A 12,960-nucleotide genomic window follows, 5' to 3' on the forward strand; every position below is an offset into this window, starting at 1 on the left:
TATATCAAAGAAAAACAGAATTCAAGCTGTGCTTCTTTCCATCTAGCATAATGTTTTAAAAGATGTTTCTTCCTAATGGTCTTTTTTATGCTGTATATGTATATAACAAAGTAATGGACAATAATAAAAGCTTTTCTTTGTAAAGAGTAAATTCTTGTTCCTGTTTCGCTACAGCTAATCCCAAAATCAGAAGTGCCATATGCTTAGATATCATGAGGACTGGAAATGGCTAGTTCACACAAATAGCTTCCCCTGTTCATTTTTGCCCCAGGAAAAAACTGATCCCCAGAAGGGGTTAATAGAAAAAGCTACAAATAAAGCCTGAAAGACTGCAAAACAACATTGTCACTTTGCCCACCTGTAAAGCAAATGTAATTGTAGAAGAAGTTGGAAAACACAGAAAGCAAGTTTGAGTTGTTAAAAAACTTCCTGTGGGGTACCGCAGTGTTCACTGTCATCATCTCTCCATCTTGTCTGTAGAGTAGTAAGGGTTTTGTCAAAGTACAGAAAGAGACTTTTATGTTAGGAAACAGACATCAACTCTTAATCTGAGGCACGCGATACTCATTTGAAGTAAACTGTGTATCTGTTATGTCTGTCCAATGCATCAGTGAAGAGCATGTCCTCAAGATTAATTTATTTATGCATGTATTTGGCGAGAGCTGTTCTGAAATGGCTGGCGCTCAGCTTGAAACCTGTTCCTGGCTTTTTAAGTAACAAGCTTCTGCTTTACTTTGGAAAACCCCATTCAGTTTCGTTGCTAAAGAAGGGAGGTGTCTCCTTTTCAAAGTCACATCTTACTTGATTGTATACAGCAGAGTTCCATGAAGCTTTCATAAGGCACTCCTATAATTTACCCACATAATTTAAGGACTGAAAGTCTTTATTGTGTAAGTGCTAAAAATACTTTTCTACTTCTGTTGAAAAGTTAAACTTGTAAATGTAGATCAAGATTATTAATAATTTTCTCTGCCATGTAAAACAAACATCTAGAAGAATTGTTTATACAAATCATGCCATGAGGAAGTTAGAGTAATGGATCAAACTAGTTCAATTTCTTAGAAGAAGATTGAGTTATTGCTTAGAAAGATCACATTTCATTCTTCTTTCATGTTACTAGTATGAGAAAATATGAAGCAAAGAAAATATTGCATGTTACTCCATACACTGTGATTTTTCACATTTTCTTCTGAACAGAATGACTTAGGACCTCTTCAATGTCAATTATATACAATCTAACCAAGTTTTTTTCTGTTTCTAGATTACAGGTGCAAAAGAAAGTCAAATGTGGAGGAAAGGAAGTTGTGACACTTTTCTTTTTCAATTTATGGCTTTTTTCTTTTCATTTTCCAGTATGCAGTTTTCTTTTGCATCTTTGTCTTTTCCTGTTCACGCATATTGTTATGGACAAGTTTTCCACTTGGTGATGTTGTCTTAACCAAAAAAAAAAAAAAAAAAAGGGCAATTAAAAGAGTTTAAAAGTATACTGGCTGTACTCAGTGGCCATGTTACAGTGTATTGTTGCTTTAAATTTTTTCCTTTAAATTTTTAACAATTTTTTTTCATATGTTGCTTAAAAGTTAAAAAATAAGACATGGGAATTATTTATCAGCTTTTATATTAGAAGGAGGTGTCCTTGAGTTCAGAGCTGCCTCGCTTCATAAAGTATTTGGAATAGTGGTGACCTGAGTATGCTTTCATATGGTTTGAAGCATTCTAGAGAGTTCAGTATAGAACTGACAAGAAGAATTGTAGATTAACATCATGATACTGAAAAGGCAGTGAAAGAGCAGATGAAGTTAAGTATTGCCAAATACAAAGTAATACATATTAAGAAAAAAAATCAGTCGTTAGCTTATGTGTGTGAAACCACGGGCTTTGCTACCACTCAGGAAAGAGATCAGAGAACGATAGTGGACAGTTCTCTGAAAATGTCAGCTCACTGATCAGCTGAGTAAAGTGACTGTTAGGACTGGCTAGGAAAGAATAGAGAACCATCGAAAAATCATAATGCTGGTCTTTTTTTAACCCATGGTACACCTGACCTTTTGACTATAACCACTTTTGTCAGAAAGACTGTAGTAGAACAAGAGAAGGTAAGGTATGATGCAGAGGGCTATAAGATATCAAAAACGTGTGGTTGACTTCTGCTTGAGGAGTCACTAAATGTGCTAGAGCTTCTCAGTTTATCATTGAGATAGCTGACAGAGATCTGGGAAGGCATAGACAGCTTTGAAAAGATGAATAAGACTTTCTATTTGAGTTAGAATACCCCCTATGCAGTCTTCCTAAAAAGAGAAAAATTGTACACAATTACATTCTGGAGTTATTTGCCATCACATGCTATGGACCCATGAAGCATGTTAAGAAGGAATACCCAAATTTGGGGAATAAATGCTTTGGTGGCTGACGGTATGGATGCAGCCTTTAGCTCAGGGGATCCATACAATGCTTGTCAGCAAAGGCCAGGAGCGGACAGTGGATTCACTTACTGTCTCATCTGTGTATTCATCTTGAGAGAAGTGTTTTCCATGTGGACTGTATTTTAGAAGAAAATTAGTATCTTCCAGAAGTTCTGCCAACCCATCCCTATAATAATATATTAGACATCTGTGGGCTGCTCATAAGGTGCAAGAACTAAGGACCTAAAACTGTACCATCACACATTCAGAATTTGTTCATGCATGTATGCATACATTGATATGCCCTCCCCATTTTAGACTTTTTCCCCACTCTAAGGATTAAAGTGCAGCATTTTGTTTAAAGGGAGAAGAGTAAGCTTAATAGCCTATTCTGAAAGATAAAATCACATACTTATTAGATATTGTTAAAGTATTTTTCTGGAAGCGGTAGTTTTTCTAAGATATACATAAATCATAAACTAACAAAACAAGTAAATAAAATTTGAGTTACGTTTGCATAAAATGCAGCAGAAGTTGATTTGGTTTTATATCCCATTATTTTTTCTAATGTCTTGCATCGGTGTGCATGTGCATTTGTATACTTATACATACACACATATAGGTATAGTTGTCATCACTGTCGATATCTCTCACTTTAAAAAGAAAAAAATAATATTTGTAGGCTTTGCTCTTTGTATATGAGATTCCTGTTTGTTAACTGTGTTGTTTTGATTGCTGCCGTGTTTAGGGGCTGCTGATTCACTGACGACTGACAAGACTTTTTTTTCCTGGAAATTGTCAGTGTCTGGGATTCTCTTCAGAGCAGCTTGTGCTAATTAGACTTTCAAGTGTCAGCTCTGTGGAAAGCCTTTTTCTCCTGCTTCTTAAAAAAAGCATCTGGGCTACTAAAAAAAATCATTTGTTAGATTAGTAATCAAGTCCAGTTAAGCACTATCATTTATGCTCACAGGCCCCTTGATTTGCCACTTCAAATTTAAAATACTTATGTTTGAATCAAAAGGAGATGTACTTGGACATTAAATTATGTTTCTGTTGCAGTGGCTTGCTAGGTTTGTGCATCACCAATAATTCAAACTAAAGTCATGCTATCAGGAGTGTATTGCTGCATGGCACCTACTGAAGGCTAAAGATTTTTTTTTTAAAGTTTGTAATTCAAATCATCCTGAGTTTTTCTGCACGTTTTCTATCCATTTTAGGCTTAGCTCTATTTCATCAGCTTCTTATACTGTTGTTTATGAAGCTTGGTGTAGAAACTTTAGAAGAAAATTCCATATATAAATATTACTTTTATTCATAGTATGAGCTTAAGCAATATCAGTTGTATGTATACTAATTTAATAAAAACAGATCCATCATTCGTGAAGTTCATGAACAGTTTCAGTATTCTTGAAATTACATCTAATGTGCATTCAATAGTAATAGCGTGCTTCATTATTTTACCTAGATGACAGGGAATGCAGTAGGCACTGGGAATCTGTTCGTTTTACTGTTTTTCATCTTGGTCAAATTTGACAATTTTTACTGATAGCACAACAAGGAGCATACTATCCCTATATTCCTGAGAATATAACATACTCCTTCATTAAAAAATGCTTTAAAATGGAAGTGCATTTTTTTTTCCTGGACTGTGCTATACAAACATATGCTCTTTTCAGTCTTTCAGCTTGTGTTTTCAAGTGTTGGAAACGGAACGTATGTGTCTGGGTTTTATGGAATTTTGATTTCATATGGACTGGAAATTCAGATAGACTCTGCTCTTGATCAGTAGAAGGGATAGCCTATCCCTCTTCATCACAGAATATGTTACAGGAACTTTGTTCTGTATTTTTTGTGGTCTTTATTGCCTTATAATCTAGGAAAAAAAAATAAAACAAACTGGTGGGGAGAACATTACTGTTCCCAGAACAGAAGAGCTGTGAAATAGCTCAGGAATGGGTAGAGGTGATATCCAGGTGGTATCAATGAATTAAACTGGTGGTATGTGGAAGGGTCTCTTTTTCTTTTAACAGCATCTAAAATTAACAAGTAGATTTTGGAGCAAGTATGAGGGAAAGAATTCAGAATAAGCACATAGTTAATGACGTGACAAACCAAGTTTCAACGTGTTGTGAAACAAAGGAAGTTCAGAGGAAAAGAAATTCAAATGTGTTAAGTAAGTAATCTGTATGATTAAGACTTCCAGAATATTAACTGTATTTCATTGGATCACTATAAAGGGAAAAATAATAACCATTCTCTAGCCTTTTAGAATGCAGTATTACAAATGCAGACATAATCAAGTCATACTTGCATGTTGTATGGTCACTGTAAGAAAGAGTAATGTTTGTATGTTTGACTACATATTTCTTAACGTGATTTTGTTTTTTTTACTGTGGAGTTTTTGTTCCTGCAGGCAATACTGACAGTAGCCTTTTAATATAGGCAGTGGATTTATGTTACGGGCAGCAGGCCATGAATGAGTAGGTAAAGCTGACAGATTTGTTTGGATACTTTAGTTGGTAACATGTTTTGTGTAACATCCCTGTGAGCTGAACCACGGCTTTTCAATGGAAAAGTTGTAAAAATGTGCCTACTTTGAAAGAATAAATAGTTTGATGATTTGATGAGGATGTTCATTAAGAAACCAGAAAATTTTTAAGAAAATTTATGTGGAAGGAAATACTCAGCTCTATAGGTAGCAGTAATGGTAGTAGTAATAAAGCACTGCTATGACTTTGGCAAAAGTTTTAGTTTTAGTTTTCTGAAGCAGCATTTCATTTGGATATCTACATGTTTGATAAAAAATGTAGTCCCTTGTGTGGTTCTTCTAGGGCACGATGGTAAAGCTTTACTCTCTTAATTGATATTGCATGTATTTTCTTCTGCATTAACTTAAGAAATAGTTATCTACAGAGTGAGGTAATTTTAATATTTTACATTTGGCATGTATTCATTCAGTGCTTTTTTTGTTTCAAAGCACAGCTTTCTTTATAGATAAATAACAGGATCCTTCCTTAAATTGTCAGTGAGATGATGTTACTGCTTTCTAGCCAACACTTTTCAGATACTAAGTGTTTTAATTTGAAGCTGTGAGTTGAGACTGTGGGGTTCACTAGGAATACCTTAATCATAACAAGGGACCAATTGTTCATTGTTTGTTGTGGGTTTTTTTTTGTGGATTTAACCTTGGAGCAGTTCCAGCTGTGTTAATAAGCCACAGGAAGCTGCAGTGAACATACATAAGAAAAAATCCATTCTCTTACCTAATGCAGAGACAACTAAGCAAGAGCAGCTGCTTACTGAAGTCAGTTTCTTTTTCTCTACATGTGAAATTAATTACCAAGGACAAGACATGAAACAAGTTCACGGCTAGTAGTTGTCTGATTTACATCCAGTAGCTGCTGTTGGGTATGGCTTCCACATATGAGGTTGACTTTTGTCTAATAGGGGAAAAGTCATAAAGCATTAATTGCATTTGATGCTTTTGGACATTTCTAGAATCAGAAATCTAATTTAATCTAAATGAAATGCAGGTCTTATGTTTCGTACATTACACTTCAAAAAGGTCAAACGTAATCAATTCCCTTCAAGGACTGCCAAGTATTATTGGTGATCTATATTGAGGACTGTTGAAAATGACTACTACTGCTGATTGCTTCTTCTGCAGAATGGGTATGAAACTTGCCATGTGCATAATTCTTTGGGAATAAACTGGGGGGCAGGCAGGATAGTAGACAGCAACTGATAGTACTTATGTTGTTGTATGGAAAGATATTGCTAATGCACTTGCACCTGCCATTTTAGAGGTTAAAAGAAGGTTAGGGGACTTCTTTTCCCTACAAAAAACTAGAGAGCATCAGGCAGTTTTCAGTTAGTACTCAGCATCAACAGGCAGAGGGAGGTTTGGGAATTCTCTTTCTGTAGATCCCAGCAAGTAAGTTTTATCCAACTGAGGATGGCATCATCAGTAAGTGTCGTGGTTTAACCCCAGCCAGCATCTAAGCACCACACAGCTGCTCGCTTCTTCTCCCCCAGCGGAATGGGGGGAGGTAATCGGAAGGGTAAAAGTGAGAAAACTTGTGGGTTGAGGTAAAAACAGTTTACTAATTGAAATAAAATAATAATAATAATAATAATAGTAATAATCATCATCATCATCATCATCATCATCATCATCATCATAAATAATTGTGATGAAAAGGAAAATAACAAAGAGAGAGAAATAAAACCCAAGAAAGACAAGTGATGCAAATGAAAACAGTTGCTCACCGCCAACTGACTGATGCCCAGACAGTCCCTGAGCAGCGGCCCTCCTGCCAACGTCACCCCTGGTTTTATTGCTGATCATGACGTCATATGGTCAGTTGGGGTCAGCTGTCCTGGCTGTGTCCTCTCCCTACTTCTTGTGCACCCCCAGCTTACTCGCTGGTGGGGTGGTGGCTATGTGTAAGCACTGCTCAGCAATAACTAAAACATCCCTGTATTATCAACACTGTTTTCAGCACAAATCCAAAACATAGCCCCTTACCAGCTACTGTGAAGAAAATTAACTTTATCCCAGTCCAAACCAGCACATTAAGGAAGGTATTTCTGAACGTTTTGCATTATAGTAATAGGAATGCCCACAACACTTCAAAATGCAGCACTGGATTTTCTCTATGGCAAGAGTAATTTTTCTATGTTGTTTTAGAACTTTGTAAATTCATTAGTGCCGGCTGAAGTCAGGGTGCTGATGTCTGCTTCTTCTGGTATTGTTACCAGCTCTACTACTTAGAGCTACAGTATTAAAAGCAGCTCTATCTTCTTCAGTTTGCTCATCAAAATTTGAAAGAAGATGCATGTAATTGTGGAACTACAAGGCACAAAATGGTTTTAAAAATATTTTTTTTATTTCAGCCACTGGAGCATAACATTTGAAATAAAACATCACATTTCAGAACATTTCTTACTTCTCTTATTTTCAATACAGTTAGTATAAACGATACCTACATTTAGCATGAGGTGTAATTTGAAGGACTTCAGGTTTTTTGCTTTGAACATTTTTTGCGTTTTCTTGTGTCCCAAATTAGTTTTATCCCTGCTTCATTTTTTCCCCCTTCTTTGGAAAGAAATAGTAGAAGTTGAAATATACTGCCTTGCTCAAATCTAATTTGTGATTGTTTTGTTCAGTCCTGAACAACGTTTTTTGTCACGTGAGTTCTATGTCCAAAAACTTTCATCCAGCTCTGTTGAGAGCAACTCTGCCAGACTAGTGATGGGGTTACTACTTGAATTTCATGTTGTGGATGAGGCATTGTGCTCACAGACTGACAAATACTTGGATTGTAAGAAGAATTACTTTTATCTTGTTAATTTAGAATGCTAATTATGACTAAATTTCAAACACTGTCAAACATTTCAAACTTGACCTTTACATGCAAACATTCAGCAAACATGTTGATCCAGAGGGCACCATTCCATTGAAAGGATGTTCCTGGGAAGAAGGCCAAACATTTGAAACAGCATTTTGATTGCTTCAAAATTTCAAGCAACGAGTGACGACAATAGGTCCCCGCTAAACGTATTTGTGGTCTGAAATAAATTAAGCTGCATGTTACTAAAGCTTTTACAATTACAGACATTCTACTTTTTAGAAGCTGAACTTGAACTCAAAAGCCCACCATTCAGGCTTCTGTCTTTGGAAAACTTAGGTATTATATAGTAGAGGCATTATAGCCTCTACAATGAATGTGTTTGCGAGGCTGCAGTCACCTAGAATTCTTCTAGTTCTGTGACACCTGACTCTTTTACACATTTTTAAAATCATTAACATGCTGAACATTGTATCAGTAATTATCAGTGATAATGTAGGGGCATGGCTCCATGCTTTGCATTCTATTCTTCTGAGTCTGTCAGAGGAAATACCTGTTCAGATTTGTGCCCTATTGTTGTAGACATCTATTTTCATTTACAGTAGTATCAATATTCATGTGTGTGTTCTATCACATCTCATAAAGATACCTAGCAACACTTTTAAAGAATACATTTTTTGCACATTGCAGTCTATGTAATCAGGTAATATTACCACTGCTTGCCATTTCTTTGCTATCTTTTATCCAATTTTTGCTAAAATCAGTCATTCTGGGTTATGAGTACATAAACCTTTATGAGATACCTGTTTATATATTTGGATGGCTCTGACCACAATAAGGTTTCAGACCTGTTTGGGGTCAATAATGCCATAATACATACAGTTAGTAATAACAAAAAATAATTGAATGTGGTGGTTATGTTTCCTAGGTATAGCATATCTGAGTGGAATGTGCAGTGAAAAACGAAAATGTATAATTGCAGAGGACAATGGTCTGAATCTCGCTTTTACCATTGCCCATGAAATGGGTCACAAGTAAGTATGTGGATAACAAACCCTAGTATTTGTTTGCGTGTAATATTACTATGATTTGATTAACTTGATTGTGTACTTCAGTTTTTCCTTTTTTCTTTTAGGAAGGCTTTTAAATTTGATGAAAAATTTAGAAAACAATGTTTTTGTTATTAATAATAATAATGACATATATTGTTATACAGTATGTACATTAAGAAAATGTTTACAACTTGGAGTAATGCAGAGATCTTTACAACTACACAATAACTAGGTTAGGTGGAAGGACTGACATTGTCCAGAGGAAAAGCAGGTGCCCCAAGATGTTTTTTCTTTTGGGTCTGTGGTATTGTGTATCAGATCCAGCTCTGACTATTCTTGCCAACAAACATTTTAATGAGATTGTGAGTTGGAAGAGCCCCTATTTGATTTGACTTTCTCAGGATAGATCTCATTAAAGTGTATAATGGCCATCGGTCATCACAACATTAATATTGTTTTTTCTCCCCTTGATAGAAAAGGGTGACAAAGTGATGGTGAAGGTAACTATCCTTCACAATTGGATTGGATGTTTTTACTCATTACATGAGGAATACTTTGAAGCAAAGTGAAAAATTCTCATGTTGCAATAAACAAATTTGTTAGTGAAAGTTGTATTTGATTGTTGGCTTCAGTACTTGTTAAAGAAAAATAAATAGGAGAGTTCTTAATTTAAAAAAAAAAAAAAGGGAGGTGTGTATTAATCTGCCGTTTTTACCTGCAGTGTCTGTTCCAGGTATCAGTGTATGCATTTTTAGAATAGCAGCTTCAGAGTGACAACAGAGAGGGATGCTTTGTTAAATCCTTTGAACCTCTGAACATTGAGGTTAGGTATCTTAGGACAAACACTTTGAATTAAAAGTGATTAGGCTTCAATTTGGTCAAAGCTCTCTGTGAATGGAGGTCATAGCATCTAATATTGAAACATGCGGTTTATTACAAGAAAGAATTGGAACTTAAAATATTTCTATTTAAAATTTGTCCTGGATGCAAAATAAGCAAATTCAGAGAAATTTTGTAACTTGGAGGAAAAGAGTGACATGAGAATGAGATGCAGCATGAAATTTCTCTTTTCTGTTTTTTCTTTTTTTTGAGTTTTCATAACTGCAGAAAGCAACTCCAGGTTAATATAAGCCAGTCTGCTTGAGTGATAGTTATGATAAAGGAAAGACTTCAAAAGAAAAATCTGTTCGTATTTTGTAGCCACATGCTGTACTTTTTCTTTTTTTCACTGCAGTGTTTGCTAATATTGGAAGGGGGTTGGGTAGAGGGGAAGCCTCATTTTCTGTACACTGGTTCTTATGACAGTAAACCAAGGATAAGGGGAAAGAAACAAAACTGAATATGATCTGCAGATAAGTTCACTGATGGAGTAAATAAGAAAATTGTTTGAGACGGGTATGATAATGCCAGATAATTTAGAGAAATATAAGTACTGCTGTATGCCCTGCACAGTAAAATATGTTTAGAGAATAAAAAGCTTGGCAGTGGAATTAGTAGATTTGAAGAAAGAGGCATCTTGATCAACAAGAAATGTAACACCTTATGCTTCCTGAGAAATGGTGATGTACATAATCCTAGATGTGGAAAACAGGTAGCAGGTATAAAATTTTTGCAAAGTTATAGGTGATGTGTTGGTTCTGCACTAGCAAATTTGAGAATGTGGGATACTGATCTTGTAAAGAAGGTTTTATCTTGCAGTAGACAAGTCAGACCTATCTTTGTCTTTCTAAGGGCTGCTGGATGCCAAAGAGTATCCGGAACAAGTTAGACAGGGAAGCTCGCTGTTGCTGCCTAGCAGTTCTTCCAAGACTGCTCCACAGACCAGGCTTTATAACCAGGCTGTTGCATTCAGTCCTCAACTTGAAATATTTTCATGGCTTTGCACTGCTGTGGGACTGAGGAAGAGAAAGGATTTAGTATGATCTTCCTACAAGGACATAAAAACTAAATTGCTGATACATGAATACTGGGAAAAAATGTTAAAGGCTACACTATGGAATTTCAGAACTTTCAAATCCCTCCCTATTAATTCAAATAAATTTGGAAAAACAAATCATGATGATACCCCAGCCATCATAGTCTCACAGTAATAATGGCATTTGGATGTCTTTAGAGACATTCTCACGTTTCTCTGCAGGTACTGTAATAGGCATCTAAAAACAATGGAAACAAAGAATAAACCAAGTCTGGTTTCATAGTAAAGGACAGGATGTTATTTGAACCACACATTTCTTCAACACATGTTTTCTAGAAAATTTTCACAAACTTTTTCTGAGTTACCTTCTTTTTTTGTCTAATATCTTTAACCATTCTAGTTGCTCTTCTTGTTGTGGAGTCCTGTTCAGCAGCATAGAAAAAGCAAAAACTTTCTCAAAAACTTTGCCTCTCAAAGTATGAAGAAAAAACCCTTAATTTTTTTGTCTTCTGTACAACAAATAATATACTTGCCCATAAATTATTATTCAAATAGACTCAAAATGTATGCAGTATAGACTCTGTTGATTTTCGTTGATCATCCTGAGAACGTAAAGAAACAAATACATTTACAATTGCCAATGTTCTGAGCAGCATAAAAGTACCTTTGAAAAAGATAACAGTTTGCTTTTGGAAGGCTTGTTTTTATACACCAAACTCCGTGCTGTTACCTATATATTTGAAATTCATTTGTCTCTGGTAAAATCTCATGATCATTTGCAAACTCAGAACAATTTGGCAGATCTCTAATGTCACTGACATCATTTGCATAATTACAGGTTTTGGGGACTTTGGAGGGGATGGGGTATACCCTCTGTGCTGAAATCTAGGTTTGCTTGCACAGGAACACAGTTGAAGAATTACGGTTAATTATACTGAATTCTTCTGATACATGGTTGTTTATTAAGTGTTGTGTTGTGGTTTTCTTAGTTTTTCAATTAAAACAGAAATACTCTCAATGAAATACAATGGCAAACTAAACCTTACTTTGCAATAGGAAGTATCTTTGTTCTAGCCATGTATATCTGAAAACAGATGATCTTTTAATGACATTGAGAATTAATGTTGTAAGTCAACAATTGATTTTTGAGCTCCATCTTGAAATATTAGGAACCAGTCTGTGTAATCAGAGATTAAAAACTATAACACATTAATGGATTTGGTTTTAATAATCAAATCCTATTTATTAAAATAAATTTAATGAGCAACTAGGTAATTATATAATGAAGTCATATTACAGAATAAAAACTAACAAGAATTAATTAAAAGACATTGTCTCCACGTGGAGAATAGAGAGAAGAGAGAGAATGCTATTATTTCGGTTATCAAGTAACACTTATATCTTCATTTTACTTACATTATTCCTGTCTGTGGAGAAATAAAGGATAGATGTAAACTGTAGTATCTCAAAATACAGTAATTAACAATTATTATGTGCTCTAAGTGTACTTTAAAAGTTGTTTTAAATAGTTGAAAGAGATACTGGTGGAATTTCTCAAAATCAATTTTACACACATCTGCATTCTTTTTCTGGTAAGCATTTTGTGAAATATGAAATGTGTCTATTTTTAAAATTCAGGGTATTCTACCAGGTATTTCAAAATACTTCCAAACAGGAAGTCGGTGGGATTTTTCAATCACCTACTTAATAACTCGTGAGCAAACAACATATATTTTTTTGTGACGATATTAAACAATTGTATGAAATCCAGTGGAACTTGAAGAGAGTTTTAAATGGGAGCTTAGGAAATGCTAATGGAGCATCAATTACTCCATGCATTTTTGTTATCACAGTCTGAAATATGATAACAGAACATAATAATATCAACAGGAATAATAAAAGCAACTGTCTACCAATCTTTGTGAATGACTTACTAATGTGGAGTAGGGAATCTCATTAAAGTAACTGAAAAAAGAGCTATCTTGATATTTATAAGGTTAAAGTAGAATTTTACAATTGAATTTGTCTTTAACAAGGAACAAGATTAGCACATGGAAAGAAAAGGTATTAATTAGGTTTGACAGAAGACCTCCTTACATCTTGAAATCATGTAATCACAAGTATTATGAGAAACTTCAGGAGCAGTAGTGGTCACTCCCACTGATAAAACTGTGCACAGTAGGATTCAAATTAGTAAGGATCACTAAATTAAGGCATTTGACACGTGGCATTTTGTCTCA

General features: G+C 35.0%; 1 protein-coding gene across 1 annotated transcript in view; it reads left to right on the plus strand.

Annotated features, from left to right (window-relative positions):
• The window catches only part of ADAMTS19 (ADAM metallopeptidase with thrombospondin type 1 motif 19), a 153,267-nt gene that overhangs the window by 67,796 nt on the left and 72,511 nt on the right, over positions 1-12,960 (plus strand). The window contains exon 8 of the mRNA XM_075137023.1: positions 8,682-8,787. Coding sequence (XP_074993124.1) covers positions 8,682-8,787 — 106 coding nt within the window. The remainder of the gene's footprint in view (positions 1-8,681; positions 8,788-12,960) is intronic.

The sequence above is a fragment of the Calonectris borealis genome, chromosome Z (genome assembly GCF_964195595.1).
Source record: "Calonectris borealis chromosome Z, bCalBor7.hap1.2, whole genome shotgun sequence".
In the NCBI taxonomy this organism is placed as follows: Eukaryota; Metazoa; Chordata; class Aves; order Procellariiformes; family Procellariidae; genus Calonectris; species Calonectris borealis.